The following is a 24,693-nucleotide window of genomic DNA, read 5'->3' on the forward strand; positions in this document are numbered from 1 at the left end:
CATTTTGCCAAAGCTGTTATCCTCTGGGCATGCCTGCTTTAATTGCAGTCTTTATTTAAAACACACAAACATACAATAGACACACACACACACACATTTTTGTGCAAAATATTGCCTCCTAATGCAGGCTTTGCTTCTGAAAAAAATGGAACTACTGTAACTGAAGGTAGTTAAGCTTCAGTTACATAACAGCAGGGATTTTTCCCCCCGATATATTTTCTGCTGTTCAGACTCCTAGACTTTCTGCAGGAGTACGTGAATTTGAATACACTGTATTACTTGGCAGATTATCACTTAAATAAATTTGAATACACTGTATTACTTGGCAGATTATCACTTAAATAAAATGCCTGCAGGCATAGAGGATCTTTAATGTAAGTTGATAGAAAATGCACTTCTGCATGCTGTTATAGCCAAGGCCTTAAGTGTTTGAAATCTCTGTATTAAATCTACTGTGTCAGTTGTTTATTTTTAAAATATTTAACTGGGACTGAGACCTTTGTATACCTTTCTACCCGTTGGAACTATGGCAAATGAATTAGTTTGGATGAGTGCTAACTTAAAACCACCTACCTGCTTTTACAGTTATTTTATATACAGTATTGAGCTTGGGGCTTTCTTAAATGAAAACCTGGCTTGCTATCTGCATTTTGTAATTAAATCTATGCTTGGCTGAAAAATCAATATCATGGTAACCGTGCAATTTACTCTACCTTGGCTACTCCTTTTCCAAATCTGGATTTTGTTTTGTTTTGTTTTGTTTTTGCACCAAATGTTAGGATCGTTTCCTCCACCTCCTCTAAGAAATCTGACAGCACATGATGTTTGCTAGCTGTTTCAAAGATGGCTGGGTTACAGGTCTCTGCATATAACATGCATCCATCCATTTCTAACTATTCTGGAACTGTATTAAAGAAGGACATTCGGTAATCAGTTTATCCAAGGAAGTGGGGGGTGGGGTTCTGTCTTGGTGCTGAAATGCTTTGTGGAGCTCACGTCCTACATTACACCATTGAAGAAAGCGTTGTCTTGGTGGAAAAAGGTAGACCAAATATACTGCAGTGACCACTGGGTGCTGCTATAGCTGGAGGCGTGCAGATCTGTTTCTAGAAACAGCATTCTGAGCTGTTGGGAAAGCAGATATTTTCAAAATAGCTTTCATTTTCTGCTATACAGTATTTGCTGACAGCTTTAAGACATATGATTCTATGCCATCTATGATGAAACTTCTAGCACACATCATATTGTATTGTTTCACTTGAAACAAGTGGAATAATAAGGCTTAGACTGTAATACCACAAAAACTGTACAGCAATTTTATGGTTCATATTTGTTTGTTTGTTTGTAAAATTTATTGGCTGTCCCATCTTACCAAGCAGTAGCTCATATGCTGTAAGAGTGGAAGTGGCTAATGTTACATTTGTGCTTTTGTTGCCTTAGACTCCAGTTTGACATGGCTGTAGAAAGCTACTACTGCAAGCAGAAATTGTAGAAACCACTTTCGAATCAATACAATTGCCATACACTCAGAATTATAAATTTGGGGAGTATTCTGGCAATTCCTTCCTTCCTTGCTTGCTTGCTTCCTTCCTTATTTTGTTAATTCTGCCTTTATTATTTTTATAAATAACTTAAGGCAGAGAATATTCCTAATACGCCTTCCTTTTCCTGTTTTCCTTACAACCACAATCTTGTGAGGTGGGTCGGGTGAGAGTGAATGACTGGCTGAAAGTCATCCAGCCAGTTTTTCATGCATGTTCTGGAAATCTCCACAACCTACCTTCCTTCCTTCCTTCCTTCCTTCCTTCCTTCCTTCCTTCCTCCTTCGCTCCCTCCCTCCCAAGTTGCCCTCTGAAAAATCTATGGGGCCACCTTTCCCTAAAGACATCTACCTGTTCTACCAGGTTAGACAGAGTGGGCACATTTGTAGTCAATTCCCTTAAACATCTTATGGGAGCTAGAAAACATTTTCTTTTCTGCGGCAGTCCCTACCCTATGGAATACACTTTCCCCCTCAAGTTCAGCAGGCTTCCACACTATTAGTCTTCTGTAAAGTACTGAAGACCTGGCTTTTCGCCCAGGTGCTGGGATAAGATAAGGTGACTGCATAAGCTGCCAGAGTTACCCCGTGGTAAGATGGACAGCCAATAAATTTTACAAAGAAATAAACTGTAATCTTGACTTGGCACCAGGTTTTTGCTTTTAATGCGTTTGTTTTTTTATAATAATGTTTTTTATGTTTTAATTTTTGATTGGGAGCTGCCCCAGATTTTGTTACAAGATGGGCGGCTATATAAGTGTTTAAAATAAATAAGAATAAAGACCGGATGTGACAGCTGTAATTACCAAGTAAGTATGTCAAGGTAGGAAATGGAACTAGGTGTATAGCCCCAGAGAACTTTGGAAAAAAGAGGCTTAAGTTAACTTTTTACTCTGCAAGTTCTGCCATGTCACTACAGTTATTTAAACTGATTCAGTTTTTAAAAACTTAATGACATCATAATATAGCCTTTATGTTCAGCTATATCCTACAGTCTGTATCCCAGAAATTAATTTGTAACACAGAAAATAACCCAACATACTGTTTATATTGAAAGAAAAATGGAAGCAAATAATACACAAGTGAATTTTCAAAAGGTGAATCACTGAAGTGTTGCATAAATCAAGTAAGCAGTTAATTTTGTATGCAGGTAATCCTCGAGTTAAAACAGTTCGTTTAGTGACTGTTCAAAGTTACAACTGCACTGAGAAAAGGAACCTATGAACATTTTTACAACCGTTACAGCATCCCCATGATCATGTGATCAAAATTCAGATGCTTGGCAACTGACTCACGTTGCTGTGTCCCAGGTTCACGTGATCACCTTTTGCAACCACCTGACAGGCAAAGTCAAAAGGGGAAGCCAGATTCACGTAACAACCAGGTTACTAATTCATCAACTGCAGTGATTCACTTAACAACTGCAGCAGCCAGAAAGGTCGTAAAATGGGGCCAAACTCCCTTAGCAAATACGTATCTCACTTAACAACAGAAATTTTGAGTGTAATTGTGGCCATAAGTCGAGGACTACCTGTATTGTTATTGTAAGGCAGACATGTCAAACACAAGGCCCGGGGGCCGGATGCGGCCCGTGAAATGGTTTTATGTGGCCCGCGAAGCCATCCTGGAAACAGTGAGGGAACGGCCCCCACTGCCTTGGCCCTGACCCAGAGACCCTCCTTCTGCCAGAGACCCTCAGATCTGTCCCACTCCTGCCCAGGCCCCCATAGGCCCCCTTGATGCGAATGATGTAGAGCTGGCCACGCCCACCCAGCAGGCCATACGCACTCTAGCCACGCCCACCCAGCAGGCCACGCCCACCCTGGCCACACCCACCCAGCCCCCTGAGGGCAACCGCAATGCTAATGCGGCCCTCAATGAAATTGAGTTTGACACCCCTGTTGTAAGGAATTTGAGAGAAAACCACCCGAAGCAATATATTAAGAGCAGTGTTCAATACTCCTCCCCACAGAGTCTCAGTGTGCCGTTTGAATCCCAGCCAACCCACAGGTGGCATCGTGTTTTGGTAACTAGTTTTTTCCAGGGGCTCTTCAAGGTCTTTCTCACTTTCTATTTCTTCTGGCTCCAAGTGCAAACAGTCTCTCAGATAAGGGAGACATTCCATCCCCTGGGGCAGGGGTCGGCATCCTCGGCTCTTTTATGACTCGTGGACTTCAACTCCCAGAATTCCTGAGCCAGCTATGCTGGCTCAGGAATTCTGGGAGTTGAAGTCCACGAGTCATAAAAGAGCCGAGGTTGCCGACCCCTGCCCTGGGGGAAGGACATCGCACAGACAGCGCAAAGCAATCCCCCACCCCAACAGAATGGCAGGCCACAAAGAAAGGCTACAGACAAAGGGAAAATAGGCATGGGGTTAAAATGTATTTCTTTGGGGACCTGACAGTTATTGTGCATGTGAACTGGAATAAACTATGCAATAAGGACAAAATGATATGAATTGCCAGGTGTAATAGTTATAGAATACAACATTTAGGACAGTGACCTGATTTTTCCTCTTTTATTTAACTTCAAATTTCTACCTGTCCACAGTAGCGAAATGCAACTTTAAAACAAAATTAATTTATTAAAAACACCAAACATTAATATCTGTTTATACCAACCCCTCATTGGAGGTAATTTATTATATCAGTTGGGTGGTCCTTTGCTGGAATGATGCCCAAGAGCAATTAGCAGTAGTTATTCAAAAATTTGATGATTCAAATTAACATGTATGATGAAAAGGCAGCATGTATCAGTGAGGCCAAAGCAAGATATTTCCTTAGAAAAGTTAGTTTGCGTTCATATTCTCAGCCAAAGCTACTTCCATAATCTCCCAATCCACTTATCTGTTGAATGACCCAAGCAGCTTTTCCAATGTGTTAGTATTTCTTATCTAGCTGCTGCCAGTATGACTTTCATTACAGAGTTGTTCTCTCATCCTTAAATATAGAAAGTAGAATTAAGGTACATCGGATTGAATCTGGTACCTAGTCATTTTTAATATAAAGGATGATACTGATTCAAAAAAGTGAGTGAATGTGCCTAGCAACATGCATTTTCCATTTACCTTAACCTATCCAGAAAAGTGAAGAGAAGAATTAATTAATCTTGTACATTGTACATAAAGGTAGTCCTCAACTTACAACTGTTCATTTAGTGACTGTTTAAAGTTACAATAGCACTGAAAAAGTGACCATTTTTCACAGTTACCTTTGCAGCATCCCCATGATCATGTGATCAAAATTCAGATGCTTAGCAACTAGTTCATTTATGACAGTTGCTATATCCCAGGATCCCCTTTTTGTGACCTTCGCTTAATAACAAGTTTACTGATTTATCAATTGCAGTGATTCACTTAACAACTAAGGCAAGAAAAATCGTAAAATGGGGCAAAACTCACTTAACAAATGTCTCAGCAACAGAAATTTTGGGCTTAATTGTGATCGTAAGTCGAGTACTGCCTGTAGTATTGAATATCTTGAAAATAATTTGATATTTGTTTCTTTAGTTTGTACAGAAGTGGCTTATAGCACAGTGGATGTCCATGGCATATCTGAAGCCTCTACTAAATTTTTTGTATTCAAGTCACCTTCCCAAGATTCCAAATATTGAAAAACTACATAGAAGAATTAATTCCAGAGGCGATTATTCAAAGAAAAATAAGTAAAAGGAAAAGCAAGAAAACAGAATCAGTTATCCAGATAAATGATAGACTTCCTTCAAGGATATGAATTCTATAAACCATGTACCACACACACACATACACACTAAGGCCACATACTAAATTTGTCTAAGGGCATATTAGAAGTATAAAAGATGACCTTGACAGAGAGAGATGATCCATTGCCAAAGCAACAAACAATTTAACATGGCTTTAGCCTGTATGAAGAGAGAAATGTATGAACACTTCTCAGACAGGGACTCAAAAAGATAAAAGAGGAATGGGGGAAATATACTAGAAGTTTAATATGGCCATTCTAATAGGAGCAGTTTTAGGCCTATGTGGAATCTGTTCCTTGGTTTGATCTTGTAGTGCTGATAGGGCTGTACTGTAGTGATGCGATCAACTCACTCTGGAAATCTCTATTGTAGGGAGTAGGATCCATTTGTTTGGACTGCCTCTGGTACCTGGTGGACACCACTGGGTTTCTAAAGAAACATTAACATTAAGAAACATTAAACAATTCATCTGAAGGGATCTAGGAGGGTATGTGTTAATCCTTCCAGGTGGTTCAGATAAGAAATACAATTATGAGTACTAACTGTCCTTATTATAAGGTTACATTAAAAGAATCTTGCAAGACTGAAAATATTATTCTCCTCCTTCTCCTTTTACTCTCTAGGAAACTAGGAGGGGTCCCTTATGAAATGCAATCCACCTCCTTCTGTGGATTGAGATATCTTTTAATGATGGTTATCCAACCTGCCGTTCTTCCTCCTGTCTCCCAAGGTCATTCCCACATGCCATTACAATATGTCTTCTCTGTCACTGTGCCTGTCCTATAGAACAGCAGCCCCCTCAAGCTTTGGATGGTCCCAACTCTGCTAGCCCTTCAAAGCCATAATATCTGATTTTTCCAGTAGACCTTTAACTAGGAAGCTAGTTTCTATGTTTTCAGGGATACATTTATTGTGGTGTTCTTGTTTCTCTTATGAGTTTGGTTGTTTCCTTGCCAACATTTCATTACCCAACCAGGTAACATCACCCTCTATTTATTGTGGATATATGGTGGTCTCAAGTAAGATGTGTTTTACTAATTGTTTGGCTATTTTGGTGCTTTTTAAATTGGATGTTAGCTGCCCCAAATCTCAGGTTGAGTAAGCAGCTATGCAAATTGACTAAATAAGTTCAGGTAGAGGCTAGAAGACATCATCACAGGATGCTTTAGGATGAATTTCTGCAGGGAGCAGGGTTCAGCTTAAATGGCTCTTCCTGATGCTGAAAGTACTGGGGTTATGTTTTGGATAGTTGTACTTTAATTATGGACCAGCCCAAGAGGCTTCTTGGATGCCATTCATATGGAGAAAAGCACTTAGCATTAGTTGAAACACATTTAATTTAAAATCTGTGCTTTAGTAATTTCATTAATTTGTATTTTGATATAATACATCTAAGAAATAATTTGGGAAAAACAGAATTCATTCCAAGGAGTTGGAACAATTGCAACCACTACATCTTAAAAATATCCAGCAAAGGGTAATTTTCTGAGGCAGTTCTGCTTTTGAAAATCTCTTAACACTAGGAAGACATTTATCCTTTTATCCTTGATCAGCTCCCCTGTTATTTTTTGCCTTCCGAAGAAATAAATAGCAAGTCTACTTCATTCTCTGACAACAAACATTCATATATAGAAAGAAAGCCATTGTGTCTCCCTTTCATATTTATTTAACCCTTAATGTTTTCATTGCATTCTTTATTTGCTTTTTCAGACAGATGATGATTCCCCTAGTGACTCACATCAATTAGAAGAGACACAGCCCTTGCCCTTGGCTCCAGCCTACAGTAAAATAGGCAAGGTACATAAAGAGATGGGCAGATTAAGAAAAGGGGAAGGAGACTAGTTCTCAAGGCTGGAGGGGGTGGGTGGGAATGCGAATTGGGACAAGTCATAATGCTGGCATGTTTTTATTGGACTTTCCAAATCCTTCACCATTATAATCATTTTCCTTTAGTTTGTGGAAAGCTGCCATACATGTTAATTTAAATCTGCCTATCGTGGATCTATTGGGGGAAGGGCTACAAACTCATCCAGGGCAGAAGTTTTATTTCCTAATTCAAAATGGATTCACATGATAATGTGCTCTTTCTTTTTTCCTTGACTAATCAAAGCTTGATTAGTCTGAGTTGGAGGAGAGTGGCATAATAGCATTTAAGTTCAGAAATATTTTCCACGCAGTATCTAATTTAATGGACCCAACCACCCCCTAATGTAGTTAAAACACATGTTAGCTCTGGTAATGAATTTATATGAATATTTATGAAAGGATTATTTTATTAATGCTGCAGTATAATTTCCTCACTTTAAAGAAACTTGTATTTAAAATGATTCTGTAAGTTTATCAGACTGGGTGAGATCAGCATTCAAAAACATCACTCGATATAGCATTTATTTGTTTGTTTGTTTACCACCTTTATTTTTACAAATAACTCAAGGTGGGCAACATACCTAATACTCCTTCCTCCTCCTCCTCCTCCTCCTCTTTTCCCCACAGAAACAACCCTGTGAGGTGGGTTGGGCCAAAAAAAAAGGGCCTGGTCCAAACTCATCCTAAGAGACTCTAGTCTAGTGGCTCTATAAACTGCTTTTACAAGCTTTATATTGTAGGAACATGATAAAAGTTGGCTACTTAAAATACTTATTGCTCACAGATGGGTCGTTCATGCTCCCATTATATAGGCTGAACAAACCATAGTGAAGACACATTGATTGAGGTCATGCATGGTGTAATGGTTTCTTTGGTTTTACCTTAACGTAGCATGTGACTTCTGCTAGTCAACAAAACATCTCTAATCAACCCATGGTGAATAGTGTTACATATATGAATCCATGTGTTGATTAAGTAAGAGACCAACTTTAGGAGAGACATGATAGCAGTGTTCCAATATTTGAGGGGCTCCTATAAAGACGAGGGGGTCTACATTATTTTCCAAAGCACCAAAAGGCAAGACAAGAAACAATGGATAGGAATTAACCAAGGAGAGAAGCAACCTAGAACAAAGGAGAAATGTCCTAACAGAGCAATCAACCAACGGAATAACTGGTCTTCATGAAAAAAACAAAGGCGGATAAGTGACGTTATCGTTAAGCAACATGTGAATCTACTCTTTCCGATTCTTAGAACTTTCCAGGTCTGTTTTAAACCCTCAGGTTCAAACCGAGAGTTATCTTTCTAGAAAGTTTAGTGGAGATTAGTACGGTGGAGCTTTGAGCATCTTAATATATTGACGCATGGCGGGAAAAAAAGCAGGAGTGGCCCCAGGTAAGCGGCGGGTCCTTCCTGCTAGGATGTTGGCCCAGAGCACAAAGGGTTAGTTCTCCAAGGGGCCGAGAGAAAAAGGGTGGGATTTGGGCAGCTGTGCCGGCTTTCCTTTCCCAGGCTCTCCAGTACCGAAGCAGAGCGTGGGAGAGGCCGAGGAAACGGGCCGGCAGGGGTGGGGTTGCCTCGGCTGTCGGCTCTTTGGCGCTAGGCGCTTGCGCCTACGAGGAGAACCGCGGCCGCCGGAGAACAGAGGCGGCGCGGTTCCTGGAGCGATCCTTTTTCGCGGGCCGGGGAGATCCGACCTCCAAGCCCGGCCAAGGGCCACCGAACCACCAACGAGGAGAGCAGGCGAGGTCTGACGGCGAGCTCGCTCAATCCGTCCCGCTTTTGCGCCCTCGGAGCCAGCCTGGAAGCGATTGCAACTCGGGCTGGGAGGGCTGGGAAAGAAAAAAAAGGCATCTTCCTCTTTCGCCAGGTTCCTGGTGAGGTTAGGAGATCCAGAGAGATGCCTCTTGGCTTGAATCTTCTCCCACTCCAGAGCTTCTTGGGTGCAGAAGATTCCCGACCCTCCACCATCAGCCATTGGAAGATTCTCCGTCTTGGCTTGTGCTGTGTGGCGTTTTTCGGAGGGCCAGAGGGAAGCTGAGCGTTTTGACACGTGTGGGTGTTCGTTTGGCACTTTTTTGAGTTCCTTCCATCCCCACCACCGCCACCCTCGATCTCCTTGATCGTTCGCGAAGAGGCCTTGCTTTGCTCCTCCTTTTTCTTTGCCTGCAGCTCAGGGAGGGGACCTTTAAAAGAAAAAGGGGGAAAAAAATCTCTCCCTTTTGTGCAGGGACACACACACAAACTCTCTCAGACACAGCAGCAGGAACGTGGGTCTCGTCCGGTGGCAGAAATAACCGCACACCTTAGGGGGAGAGCAAGAAAAGAGAAAGCTGATCCTAGATCCCAGGTCCCAAACCTGAAATACAGATGAATCCAGAGGCTCCTAGGTAAGATGGATGAATAAGAGAAGGCTGAGAAAGGGGCATAGCTGAGCTGGACCTTTCTGCCGAAAAGAAAAAACGGGGTTCTTCTGAAAAGATGGTGGCTTTATTTGGGCTGGGCTGCTGCTGAAAAGGCTTCATTTTCCCCTTGGTCAAGCTCTCCATCGCAAAGTGCCAGTCAGGAAGAAGATGTAAGAAGACTCTTGGAAGAGTTGGTTACCCACCTTTCTCACTCCCTCTCTGGATGGGAGAAAGCTGAATATCACACATAAGCTTAGAGGACCTTTCAATGGGGCCTGATCCAAAGATTTTAACCAACTTACTTCTGCAGACACCACTGAGCAAACTGGTAAGAAGGAAGGGAGAGCAATTTTCTGAGCATTGTGAAGATTGTGGGAGGGTGGCCAACTTACTACCATGCCTTCCACTTTACCTTTTCTTATGGATTCAGCAGGCTTTTCTGATCAGATCTGGATGATTGCTGTAAATTAGCAGGAGGGATTTAATCCAATATTTGCCTCCAAATTTTTTCCCCTGTATTTATCAAGTGAATTTGCCCAGACAAGGTTTAAATCGGGTTGAGTCAACTGTGGTTCAGTATGCTGTGAAACCAGGAGCCATAATGTAGCTTGTTTGAGCACTGCCTGTAAATACTGTGACTATAGCCATTGAGTTTTGTTAACCCAGATGAAACAGTGTGTGGGCACGATTACTGATTTAGGGGCACAGGCATGAAACAGAAGCTAGAAAGAATAAAAGAATCAAATATATAACAAATGGCTGGAGAATTAACTTTGCTCTATCTTCCTATATTTTTAGAAGCCAGTTGCTTTGATGCCTAAAATTATGAAAACCAGACTAAGCGTTTTAATAAAATGCTTCTGAAACTTAGCCATATAATTACTTGTGTTCACAAAATGTTAATTTTTAAATTTATCCTTACTGCAAGTGTCAAAGGGAAATGGGAGTGACAGCTGAGGGTGATGATTTGTAGAGCTGGATGTTGGTAAAGATTCAAGCCATGTTATAGTAGGTCAGACTTGAAGCAAAAAGAGTCTGTCTTTTTCCCCCCTGCTAATATATTTCTCTCTCAGTCAGGGGCTGTCATGTGTTGGGAAGATGACATCTTGAAAGTTGACACTGGAAGAAGGCACTGAATACCTGCTCCTAAAGCTTCCATGCCTTCCAGGTTACTGGGAGCTGAACTGTCGCTGAGGTAACTTTTGGCTTATAGGAGATTCTCTTCACAAAGCTTATAAAGATTGGGTGGTGGAAACCAGCAGGATGCCTCGGAATAGGGCATTCTCCGAGCCTGAATACTCAGTAGAGTATTCTGCAGACTATTCAGTCAGCTTGCCTTCTGACCCGGAGCATGTGGTCGGCCGGACCCATGAGGTGACGGTGAGGAACTCAGGTTCTTGCCTCTGTCTGCCCCGTTTTATGCGACTCACGTTCGCCCCTGAGTCCTTGGAGAACCTCTACCAGACCTACTTCCGGAGGCAGCGTCATGAGACTTTGCTGGTCCTGGTGGTCTTTGCAGCCCTCTTTGATTGCTACGTTATCATCATGTGCACAGTGGTGTACACTTCAGAGAAGCTGGCACCTACTGTGGCAGCATCAGTGGGCCTGGCTGCCCAGATCCTCCTCTTTATCCTATGCAAGTATGAACTCCTGCCTGATCGTGTCACCCGGAAATTCATGCCATACATTCTGTGGATACTGATAGCTGCTCAGATATTCTGCTACTTGGGCTTGAATTTTGCCTGCTACCACGAGGCCAGTGATACAGTTGGATGGCAGGCCTTTTTTGTCTTCTCCTTCTTCCTCACCCTCCCCTTGCATCTCATGCCCATTGTCCTTATCTCCGCCATTTCTTGTGGCATCCACACGCTTGTGTTAGGAGTCACCATTGCACAGCAGAAGCAGCAACAGCTGGAGTCCATCTATGGAATCGTCTTGCTGTGGCAGGTAAAAATGATGTGTTGGTAAAAAGGAAACCTGTGAATGAGTTCAAAGGTGCATATCTTCTTCTAGGCTGAAAGCTTCCCTTGGCTATTGAGCAGACTGATGGGAGCTACACTCCCAGTGGGAGAGGTAGGACGGAAACTCACCTTGACTTAATTTTGCTTAATGCTGACATTTCATGACAATAAGTCAACTGGTTACTTTCCAGTTACATATTTATTAATATTCCTGTTCTTTCATGCTAAAATTACAAGATGGTAACAGTTTTTGGAATTCTTTGGGGAATCACTTCCAAAACTTTTGTGGCCTAATGGAAAGGAAGTTAATGGAAAGGAAGGAGAAAAGGGGACCTTTTGATTTTAGATGAAGGATTAGGGAGCTTGTGGGGGCAGATTAGTGCTGCAGATAAAATTACTCTATAGAACTTGTTCATATATGTGGAATTCCAAGCCTAACATGATTTATATAATTTGAATTTCTAGAATCTCAGCCCCCATTTCAGAAAACAAGCAAACGGTACAATGGTTTTCAAGATCTCATGACTTTGAACACAGTTCATTGGCATTGTTGTGTAAGGTGTTGCTGATCTACATGACTAACTGGTCCTTTCTTGCACTGATTTCTATTCCACCAGACATAGTAATCTTTAAAGTTTCTTCCTCACCATACTGCTGCTGAAAAAATACAGTTTGAGACACAGAATATCTAACTAGCAAGTCCAAAATAAAGCTTGTTATACAGATCTATCTTAAATAATTTAAATTTTTAAAAGATAATGTGCATTTAAAATGTTTCGAAGGTTGAAATCCAAAAAGCATTTAGGTTTCACAGTCTGAATTTTATTTGGAGGGGCAGGGTGCCGAAACAGAATGATCCTGTACAGTATTATTTTGTAATACTACAAATATTCCAAAGATGCTTCAGTTGAAGTGAAAAGGCTTCTTGGATGAGAAGCAAAACGTTTTCACGAAAAAACCCCCCCAAGAAAGTCCTTTGGGACAACCATGAGCTGAATGATTGAGAATCTCCATAGACAATGCTACAGATAATTTAAAGTTGATTTCATTTGAGGAAAAGCAGAAATCTTCCTAAAGAGAGTGCAACCAGTTGTGTTTGTCATCAGGGATTGTCATGCCTAGACAAATGATGTGACACTGTGGGCAGCCATAATTTTCAGTGAAGCTGAACTGATCTTATTTCTTACTCTAAATACAATATGCAGGTTTGGTATTGGGTATAATGCTGTAATCTAAGATAATGGTCAGAAGAAGTAGAGTGGAACCAGACACTGATTAGACTCTTTACTGAAAGTACCTTGCTGCTGCAGAGATTTTTTTTTACTGAGGTACTGGGTGGAGAACCAGTTGATAGCTAAGATCTTAAGTAAGAGAAGGAAATAGAGGCAGGAGCTAGGAAGGGAAAAAGGGATTGGGGGTGCAGGTAGGAGAGAAGAGATCCAACATATATAAAGGCTTTCAGAAATATAGTTGGCCCTGATTGTAACCCAGGTGAATGAGTTGTGAAATAAAAGCAAATGTTGGATTTAGGTATATGGTCAGCTGATTTTCCTATGACTTATCTTGGTATGGAACAAATTCCTACCATATCCTGTTTTTTCTGGTGCTTCTAGATTGGTCCCACATAGTGCAACTGATTTAGTGCCTATGTGAATACAGTTGCTGTAGTTTCTAAATCCTGGTTTATGGCATAGCATGGTATGGTATTGACCTATTCAGCAAATAAATCGTGGCTTAGCATGGTACATGAGATTGATCCTTATTTGGTTTGCTTGCTTTGGTAACGATTGGCTCAGTTGCAATTACTTGGCATACTGATAGTTTGAAAGTCAGTGGGAGCCTTGCTGTATGTGCTGCAAATCAGTCTCTAGAATAGCTTTCCCATTCTGAAATCTGAGGTTAATGACTGCAGTTCTCCTCATGGTAAGCAGCATGTCCAAATCGCTGGATTTCTGAGACTTGCAATCTACAGTTGGGGAAAGCTGATCTTTTATTTATGGATAGTTTTATCAAAAAGTATTTTTGACTGGGGATTGCCCAGTTTTGTGCTGAATTTGGGTATCCCTGCTGTTTTCAAAAAAGTCCTGGAAAGCAAAGCTGTACAAATTCACAAAAACAAAATGTGGCTTTAACCTTCTGTCTCTTTCCCCTTTGCCTATGCAACTCAGTTTAAATGGCTAAAACTATTTCTGAGATCGTTCAAAGTCATGTTCAAAGTCATGTTCAAGTCATGTTACAAGGCTGAAAAAGTACCAAAGACCATGCTTCCTGACTTTGTCCTGGTTTGAAAATTGCATGCTCATATAAAATATTTCACATCCAGAATTTAGAAATGGAATATAAAAACATGCAAGTGGCAATGAAAATAGAAGAAAGCTGCATGAAGAGTGATCATCAATTTGAAGTCCTCTGAATGCAGTGAGCCACAATTCCCCAAATTTCCACCCAGTAGATCCTGCTGGAAATTAAGGCAGCTGGTCCAACACATTTGAAGTTAAGGAAGGCTGATTATGAGTTGATAGTAAATCAGCTACCAAGTGTGAATGACTGAATTAGTAGATTTGTGTTAGGGTCCAGGGTCCTGTTAGAAATTCAGCTAGGCATGAGCACTTGTCTCAGGTTATGGTGGAGCAATATTGCAAAAGAACAATCTTATAAAATTGACTTAATAAAAAAAGGAATCTTACAAATTAAATGGACTCTTTTGATGATACTTGTAAAAGCAGGCTTGTGCATATTCAATACCTTGAGCAGTATTTTGCATAGGATTACCTACGGCAACACCTGCGGCCGGCGTCAACTTCCCTCCATCCAGTACGCTCCCACAGAGAGGGCCTCCTCAGGGTGCCTCCGATCAAAGAATGCCGATTGGTGGCCCCCAGGGGGAGAGCGTTCTCTGTGGGCGCGCCAGACCTATGGAACCGCTTGCCGGTTGAGCTCCGGACGGCCCCCGACCTTCGCTCCTTCCGGCGCGACTTAAAAACATATCTATTCGAGCAGTTCTGACCTGGTCTGATGGGTTAGGGTTTTAATATATTTTAATACTGTTTTAAACTGGGCTAAATATTTAATCGTTTTTTAACTTTTGTATTCCGCTTTTTTATATTTATTGCCCTGTACACCGCCCTGAGTCCTTTGGGAGAAGGGCGGTATAAAAATATAATTAAATTAAATTAAAATTAATTAAATTATATGATGCCCCAGATAAACAAAATATAAATACACATATATCCCTAACAAAACTCTGTCATTGGACATACTGAAAGTATCCATGTTCCATTCTGGCTCTAGTAGCCAATGGAACTCCAATAGACTCTGGGCAGTGTACAAAACTAGAAAACCATTAGAAATACATCACAACATTAAACCAAGTTGACGACCCAGACTAAAATAATCTTAGAGACAACAAAAATTGGCTCTAGGCTCTAGGCCAGGGGTCTTCAAACTTGGCCCTTTTATGACTTGTGGACTTCAAATCCCAGAATTCCTCAGCCAGCGTGCCTGGCTGAGGAATTCTGGGAGATGAAGTCCACAAGTCATAAAAGGGCCAAGTTTGAAGACCCCTGCTCTAGGCAAACAATAATACACAAGCTCCAGGTTTTCAGAGCTTTCCAGAATCCTAGAAGAGAAGATGCCGCCCTTCTCTGGGGGGATGCTGTTGCAAAGCGGTCGCAACAGAGATGCTACTTCAATCCCACCAGATGACAAATGGAACAGGACAGGACAGAACATCATCAGATTTGAAATGGACCTTGGAGGTCTTCTAGTCCAACCCCCTGCTCAAGCAGGAGAGCCTATACCATTTCAGACAAATCTTTTCTTAAAAGCTTTCAGTGATGGAGCACCCACAACTTTTGAAGGCAAGCCGTTCCGCTAGTTGATTGTTTTCACTGTCAGGAAATTTCTCCTTAGCACACCTACCGTACTTTGCCGAAACATATTGGTTTGGGCAGGCAGAAATGATTGGAGACAAGTGGGAGAAGGCTCTGTGTCAGACAGGGCTTTATAGGTATTATCAGCACTTTTGAGTTTTATTCAGAAGCGGCGTGGAACCAGAGCAGCTTGTTTCGTCACCCCTGAAATTATGCCATGCTTTTAATTCATGGAGTGGAGCATCTGCTTTACTTCTTTTCACTGCTGTTTACAAGGCACATTGGCCAATTGAGGCAGGTTGGGTGAACTTAGCTCTTCATCAAGGTGGAACACTTTGCACTTATGAGCTGTTTTGCTGCCTCAGTGGAGTGGAATGTGTCTCAGTGAGAGGAAAGATCTCCTTAAGAGCAGTTTGCCCACAATCCAAACTTCGTCAATAGCTACAGTTGCCATTGTTGTTACATACATTTCAAACAAAGGCAGAAACAAAAATGCCAAACACAAGAAAAAAAAAATGCGAGGAGCAATGGGAGAATTTGAAACACTTTTTTTTTATTACTACAGAAGTCAACTATTGTTCAGGTAGTTCTGATGCTATGTGATAATCCCTGAAAAGCCTCACTTTTGCAAGAGGATGTATATGTAGAATAACTTCTTGATATTGTCAAGATGAAGACAGCGGAGGGTTATTTGTAAGAGTCAGGTACAGCCAGAAAAATTGATCTGTTATGCTTGTTTGCAAGTACCAAATTATTCCTAAATCATTCTTTTATTAATGAAGAACTTCTCTGGAGTAAAACCACCTGGGTTTCTCTGGGCCATTCTTTAGCACAATCATACTTGTAGTGGTGGATGAATAAAGTAAATTGTCGGAGATATTCTGCAGCTTCAGTCCTGGAGTCTCTTATGCTCAAACAGAGATAAATGTGTTATGTATGGCCTTCATTTGGCATGAATGGAATTCTGAGTCTTTCATAAAGCAAAATGGCACCAAGGTTGTGACACTTTAATCATATCACTCAAGGGCAAATAGCTCAGCAAAATACTTTTCCACTCATGAAACATCTTTTGAGAAATGCAGAAGCATCTCCTTATTAGTTGAACCAGTGATTTCCATGTTTCCATACTGTCAATGTTTATTTAAGACTATCTCTCATTATGACTTTGTTTTAACCATGTTATATGATAAGTAAGGTTATGGATTAGATTTTTTGAAATAATTCACCAAATTCCCTAAAACACATTGTTTCTAGGTGCCTTAAATGCACAAAAATCACAGTAAACATAATTCTGAGCTAAAAAGCCTTGTTTTTCTTTTTAATTAGAACAGAAGAAAAAGAAACAAATTTGCTCTCAAATGACTATGAAAATTGGTCAGCTTACTGTAGAATTTGGATGAGAAGTAAAATAACACATTGAAAAGTAAGATGAGAATCGTGGTGATTATGATAATCTTGGTACTCTTAAGAAAACAGAATTAATTCTCTAGGGAGAAAACTGAATAGGACTTACACATTTTTTCCCTAGTCCTAACTTGTTTTGTCCAGTGGTATATCCTTACTTGGGCAGCTAGCATCCTGAAAAAAACCCCACAGTATTATTTATTTTAGGCCTTCTAAAATATTCCCAGAATACTAAATATCTAGAGTGTTCTGTTGCATTGTCACAAACAGATCACTCTAGACATTTTTCCTCAAACAGCTTAAAAAATTTACATGATCTGGGAATGTTGTTTTGAATTGTTAACTATTATCATTCCAAAATTGTTTTATATTTCTTATTGTTTATGGCTTTAGAATTCCTTTGTTTGATGTGATATTTAAGGAAAATTATGTTTTGGGATAGGGATGTTCTTTTATTCTCTGAACTGAATTTTCAGCTGAGTTCTCTTTGGCTTATTATTATTATTACTATTTCATTGGTTGCTCCCGATACTCCCATGTTACACCTCTGCTCCGTGAGCTGCATTGGTTGCCAGTTGTCTTCCGGGTGAGATTCAAGGTACTGGTAATGGTGTTTAAGGCCCTACATGGCATGGGTCCGGAGTACCTTAGGGAACACCTGCTGCTGGCATCAACTTCCCTCCGCCCTGTGCGTTCCCACAGAGAGGGCCTCCTCAGGGTGCCACCGATCAGAGAATGTCGATTGGTGGCCCCCACGGGGAGGTCCTTCTCTGTGGGCACCCCGGAGCTATGGAATCGGTTACCGGTTGAGCTCCGGATGGCGCCCGACCTTCGCTCCTTCCGTCGCGATCTAAAGACATTCTTATTTGAACAAGCCGGCCTGGCCTGATGGGGGATGGGGGGGTTTATTGTTATTTTAATATTTGTAGTTACTGTTTTTAGTTGGGCATATATTTAATCCTTTTTAACTTTTGTATCTCTGTATTTTTATGCTTGCCCTGTTCACCGCCCTGAGTCCTCCGGGAGAAGGGCGGTATATAAATAAAATAATAATAATAATAATAATAATAATAATAATAATAATAATAATAATAATAATAATAATAATTATATAGTTAGCCATATGGTCGAAAATGGATTTATCATTTTTATCCACCTATGGAGTCTTTCCTAAAGACCTGGGATACACAGATGTTGTTTTTGGTGATGTTCAAGGTATTGTTGCAGGATGAAAGCTGTTCCAAGTAAAGCTGTCATTTGCAATTGACTGATGGTGCTTTTGTTAATGCTGGTGTTCAGTGTGCAGTGCCCCATATGCTTTGGGATTACATTCAGTGTGCCTATTACTGTTATTATTTGTTTCATTAATTTGGCAGAGAGACTGAATGCTTGTCTTATGTGCCGGGTAAAATTGTGTTCCATTCCCTGGGAATGCTGTACTTATATTAACTTCTCAGGTATCTCTGAGTGTATGGGACATCATTTCTTAACAAGCAGACTTTTAGGAATGCTTCTGAGATAACAATAGGTTGGTCAACATGTTTTTTAAAAGTTTACATTAAACATTTAAAATTTAACAGTTTATTTAGAATATGAAAAGATTATAGTTTTTGGTATAATTATATACAACAGTCAAGTAAGCAGCGAGTGATCAATTAGTTTTAGAGGAAAAGTAAGATAAGGTTCCAATGGCAAACTGGGAAGTCCTTTAACATAATCTTTCTAATTGGCTGATATTCAGGATAGGACACTAATTTGGAAACCACCCATCACTCACAAAGTGACTCTTGGTGATATACAATTAAAGATAAAGACATAAAAACCACACATGAATATTATATTAGGCAATGAAACAAAAATACAATAATTAAAATTGAAAGTTTTAAAAAAGGGGGGGACTTCAAGGTGCTAACCAACCTGACTGCTGTGTGCTCCTCTGAGAGCCCCAAGTGAGTTGGCAGGGCCAGGTCATCAGATATTTTCAAAAACTCTGGAGAGTGGGGAGTCCACTTCATTTCTGGGGGAAGAATGTTTCAAAACATGGGGGATGGCAGAAAGGCTCTCTTACTGGACCCCAGTAAGAAATTATTTAACTGATGGGTCTGCAAAATAGTAATAGCACTTAGACTTACATACTGCTTCACAGTGCTTTACAGCCCTCTCTTAAGTGGTTTTACAGAGTCAGCATATTGCCCCCCAACAATCTGGATGCTCATTTTACCAACCTCAGAAGGATTGAAGGCTGAGTCAACCCTGAGCCAGTGGGAATCGAACTGCCAAACTGCATTCTAACCACTGAGCCACAAAATACCCTTCCTGAATAACCGGGTGGGCCGGGCTGATGTAATGGGGTAAAAATGATTTCACAGATTAAAAACGGCAAGCTAAAAGACCCATGATCCCAGGTCACAACATGTGATTCATCCTTGCTCTACATTCAAATATAATGGTAAAACTTCTATAGCTGTAGGTAGGTATCATAGCTAACTTTTAGATGTGAATCATTCCTGTGTGTGGGACAATAGTTTGCATTTTAAGAATTCCCTTCTCCCCCCCAGTTAGGTTGTTCATAACAGTTGTAGATGTTAACACTAGAGATATGAGTATGTCACCAGCCAACTATAGTGTGCTTATCATTTGCTATTTCTGGATTCATAGAGCTTTGTACAGCCGGCGCACATGCCAGTTTCCCCTCTTTAGAACTCACACCTCTGTGTATTTGCACGTACGGGATTTCTATAAAGCCTGCATTTTGAAACTGTACAACAGGCCTGCAAGTGTCAGATGGGAAATCATGGTCGGTTTAATCTCATTATTAACCTGAAGACAAGAAGGAGATGCTACCCAAATTCTACATCATATAAAAACTAAAATCTGCAAGCTACATCAAGAAGAAGCTAAATCCTGCAAGCTAAATCTGTTGTGTTGCAGTACAATAAATAGTTGTAGAGCTGCAGTGACTTTGGCTAAGTTCCCAGAGAGCAGGGGCAAGCAGAAGCATCTTTGCCATTGATTGAGTAGCTCTGCTCCAGTTACCAGAGGCAGCAGGGGGAAAAAAGGAAGGTGTCTAACTAAGAAAGCAGGAGGTAGAGAATGGTAGTAAACAGGAAGAGTCCCAAAGAAAGCTAGAACCAAACTGATAGAGCAGAATTACGGAAAATGGCAAATGTGTCAGGGGTGTCAAACTCAATTTCATTGAGGGCCGCATCAGCATTACGGTTGCCCTCAGGGGGCTGGGTGGGCGTGGCCAGGGTGGGCGTGGCTAGAGTGTGTATGGCCTACTGGGTGGGCGTGGCCAGCTCTACATCATTTGCATCAAGGGTGCCTATGGGGGCCTGGGCAGGAGTGGGACAGATCTGAGGGTCTCTGGCAGGAGGAGGGTCTCTGGGCCAGGGCCAAGGCAGTGGGGGCCGTTCCCTCACTGTTTCCAGGATGGCTTCGCGGGCCGCATGAAACCACTTTGCGGGCCGGATCTGGGCCCCCGGGCCTTGTGTTTGACATGTCTGTGTTAGAAGAAATCCCTGTCAGAAGAAATGGAAACTTAAGTCTGACTTCACGCTTCCAGTTAAGGTATAGGTAGATTTAGGATTTTTATCAGAACCTGAAAGTTTCTGATACAATTGTGGTAGGCTGCTTGACCATAAACTAAAATGAAAATATTTGTGGTTAGAGCAAGATGGAGCATGGTGTAAAAGATTCAAAGGTGGGACTAGTCGTCAATTGCATATCTTTCATATGCATGAGCTGTCCATAAAATGTGTTTCCTGAATTCTCGTGCATCAGGAGAATTCTAGAATAATTTGGCCAGGGGAACCAACAAATATTTCTGTTTTATAGAAAAGCTTAGTCTGGTAGGTGACCTAGCACAAATCCAACCAGAAAGGAGTTTTGTGTTTTCTTTTTCTCATTTCTGATTTTGCTTACTAGTCAGAGGTTAATGAAGATCTACTGCAAATCATCAGAGATCTATCAATAGAGACAAGTCTACCATTTCCATATTCCTGGTTAATTTTGCTGATTGTTTTGTTCCTGCCAATAAAGAGACAAGTTACTGATCCCTTTTCCCCCTGATTGCTTGGCTTTTTAATGTATTAAATTCATTAATTTAAGAATTCTGGGTAACATACTGGTTAGTACCTATACTTAGAGTTTCCTTTTTTATGCTGGGTTGGCAGCCATATTCTGTTGATTTTATATTAGAAATACTAAGAAAAGGTGATTCAACTGTAACTAGTTAAACAACCAACTTCCCTCTGTAGATGAAATGAGAGATTGGTGTGTGTGTATTTGTAACTTACAGTTTAAAACTTGAAAATAATTTATAATTTTTAAAACAACAAAAACTGAAATAATGAATGAAAGAAAAACCTTGGAAACAGATAGCAATGCCAACATATTTAAATTATTCAATAGCCAAATGGAACTAAAAGCATTTAAAAATGCAATTAAAATTAATCAAAGAAGAGGATAAAAATAAAGCCACCATAAATAAAGCTCTCTTCCATACTTCTGTCAGCATCTGTTAACAATGAGATCACCAACAATGAGATCTTCAATAGATTCATACATGTGGAAGCCAGTCTTTTATAGCTAGGTCTAGACTAGGGGTAGGCAACCTCGGCTCTTTTATGACTCATGGACTTCAATGAGTTGAAGTCCATGAGTCATAAAAGAGCCGAGGTTGCCTACCCCTGGTCTAGACTCTAGCATTTTGAACTGTCTCGGGAAATAAAGTAGTGACTGCTAGTGCATTTGAAAACAAGACCCATGGATTATTATTAACAAAACACACAATAAAAGAAATTTTGTGCTGTGTAATTTCTATGTAGTGTATGAGACCAACTTCCTGCAATCAGAGTAGTAGAGGTGGTGAAAACTGGTGAAACATGCATTCTGTTGAAATTACAAGTGTTTAGGTTTAATGGCAATAAAAGTGGGGAGTTGTTTCTGTTATTTGTCAAAATGAGATTCCTGCTCTGGCTGATTTTGGGAGTCATGAAAGAGTAGAACATTGTTACTTCATAATATGTTGTAGTTGTTATAGTGCTTCTTCATGGGGGAAACATTTATTAAATTTTCTACAGCACAAGTTCAAATAATTTTGCCAGTCTTGAGTACAATTCATTTTGTTGCTGGCTGAGGGAAAATTACTCTACTGGTTGTAAGGTGATCTATGACCATAATAAAGACTTGATTTGAGCTGTACTGATTCAGTAGGCAAAACGCTTTAGTCCAGACCTGAGACTAAAGAGATTTTATAGTGAAAGAATCAATAGAAATCAGGGTTTCATTTTGTGAATGGTAGCAGGAAAAACAAGGTGTTTTAAGGAAGGAGGGCGTTGATGGTTGGAGGAGTAAAAGGCATGTGCGGAGTTGTCTCAGGATATATTAATGGACTGTATGAGAGGGGATACTATGGTTTGGGTTGCAGTTTAAGATAGGAATTTATGCTGATCTGGAGGTCCTTATTTTTCATCATTTTGTATAAGTTTGCCACTGCCTTCTTCCCTAGGATTAACCTTCTTACTTTTTCAGCACACTGTCCATTCTATCTTTCGTTGAACTCATGAAAATGAAATGATATACGACCATCACTTCTTTACCATCAGTTATGAATTTTCTAAGCCCGTTGGTTGTTTTTCTCATTTTCCAATTTTATTTTGCAAAAAATAGTTTTCATGCTTTCTTTTAAACCTTCTTTACTGTTATTAAGTCTTGTCATCTGCATATCTCAGAATGGAAGTGATTTGACCTCCAGTTTTGATTTTTGCTGTCATCTCTTCCAAGCTCATGTAACAAAAATAGAATACTAGTAAATATTTATCTACTAGAGAAGAAACTCAGTGAAGTTACTCATAGGACTTATTTCTGAGCAATATGTAGATTGCACTCTTTCTTTAATTTTGGAAAATGAATATAAATCCACATTTTAAGGTAGATTATAGAGAACTGGAGTGACAAGGTTAAAAGAGTCCTAGAAAATACAACCAAAGAAAAAAAGTCATTATCCCGGCCCTTCTCTTTGATGTATCTCAGCATATGTTGTTGTTGTTAACTGCGAAGTCGTGTCCGACCCATTGCGATGCTATGGACAACATTCATCCAGGCCTTCCTGTCCTCTACCATCTTCTGGAGTCCATTTAAGCTCACGCCTACTGCTTCAGTGACTCCATCCAGCCACCTCATTCTCTGTCGTCCCCTTCTTCTATTGCCCTCGATCTTTCCCAGCATCAGGCTCTTCTCCAGTGAGTCCTTCCTTCTCATTAGGTGGCCAAAGTATTTGAGTTTCAGCTTCAGGATCTGGCCTTCTAAAGAGCAGTCAGGGTTGATCTCCTCTAGGACTGACCGGTTTGATCGCCTTGCAGTCCAAGGGACTCGCAGGAGTCTTCTCCAGCACCATAGTTCAAAGGCCTCCATTCTTTGGCGCTCAGCCTTTCTTATGGTCCAAATTTCACTGCCATACATTGCAACTGGGAAGACCATAGCCTTGACTATACGCACTTTTGTTGACAGGGTGATGTCTCTGCTTTTTAGTGTGCTGTCTAGATTTGCCATGGCTTTCCTCCCCAGGAGCAAGCGTCTTTTAATTTCTTGGCTACAGTCCCCATCTGCAGTGATCTTGGAGCCCAGGAAAATAAAATCTGTCACTACCTCCATTTCTTCCCCATCTATTTGCCAGGAATTGAGAGGGCCAGATGCCATGATCTTGGTTTTCTTAATGTTAAGTTTCAACCCAAGTTTTGCACTCTCCTTCTTCACCCGCAACAAGAGGCTCTTTAGTTCTTCTTCACTTTCTGCCATTAGAGTGGTATCATCTGCCAGCATATGTTACCCAAAGAATATTCTTAAAGAGTAAGTTGTGACCTCACATGGAATATGTTTCTCTAACATTGGTGGTTGATATTCTTATTATAGGCTATGTAATGCTGTTTTTAAGTGATACATGTGTATAATATATATGTTTGTACAGTGGATAGATGTACTTAAGTTGATTAAATACATTATATAAAAACAACATTTTTATACATTTACATTAACCAACAAAAAAAAGAGAGTTTACAACTGAACCACGGAGGTATCCTACTGCGAATGTGAACTGCATTTGGGTGACCCAGCTCTTACAGTAACAGTGACTGTCTTGCAAGATGCTTTTTGGTTTTCTCTATGTTGATCATTTTGATGGTACAGGAAGTACCTAGGCAGGAAAACCTTGGCAACACAGCGTGCCCCAGATGGAAAAAGAGGAACATAACGTTCAAAAATAAACATTGTTTGCTGAACCACTTTATTATTATTATAATTGTTATATAAACCTTTCGAAAGTTCCCTCTAGGGAGGTAATATTAATAGCCTGGGTGTAAAAGCAAAGATGGCAGTGAGGAAGATTTGGTGAGCAAAAGAGACAAGGATCAGATTTGGACAGACTGTTTGATTCCTTTATCCTTAGCTGCTTCTTCCTTCCTCCTTGTATTCTTCTTCCCAGATTAGCTGCAAGCTACAGATATTCTAAGGATTTGAAACCTGTAAACTCCATAATAAAGTGAATAAAGCAACCTGCTCCTCACAAGGCTGAGGAAGTGATACTTAGTGTAGATGATGCCTGCAAATCTGGTGTCCTTCTAGAAACTTCACAATAAAAATACTGATGGCTACTTGCATAATGATTTCATGAGGTCACTCATATCACCAGCATTCTGGATTAATAAATTTTATCCATTAAACCCATGCCATCAAGCAAGAGCACATAGTGATGTTCATCAGGTGAAAACTGTGCTGATCCCTGTTGTAAGGTATACTTAATAAACTCTGGAAAATGTCAGAGGAATTCCCAGTTTGATACCGGTGTAGCCTTGAATATATTTACACTGTCAGCACCCACTGCTTTAATGTCTATAAGCTCTCTACTAGGAAAAACTAGAAACTGA

The 24,693-nt window shown here is 40.5% G+C and overlaps 1 protein-coding gene across 1 annotated transcript in view; it reads left to right on the plus strand.

Moving 5' to 3' along the window:
• The first annotated feature begins 8,864 nt into the window (after nt 1-8,864).
• ADCY3 (adenylate cyclase 3) overlaps nt 8,865-24,693 on the plus strand; it is a 90,352-nt gene continuing 74,523 nt past the window's right edge. Inside the window, exons 1-2 of the mRNA XM_083348425.1 lie at nt 8,865-9,859; nt 10,605-11,478. Coding sequence (XP_083204551.1) covers nt 10,795-11,478 — 684 coding nt within the window. The 5' untranslated portion in view covers nt 8,865-9,859; nt 10,605-10,794. The remainder of the gene's footprint in view (nt 9,860-10,604; nt 11,479-24,693) is intronic.

Source organism: Vipera ursinii (genome assembly GCF_947247035.1).
Source record: "Vipera ursinii genome assembly, chromosome: 1".
Taxonomy (NCBI): Eukaryota; Metazoa; Chordata; class Lepidosauria; order Squamata; family Viperidae; genus Vipera; species Vipera ursinii.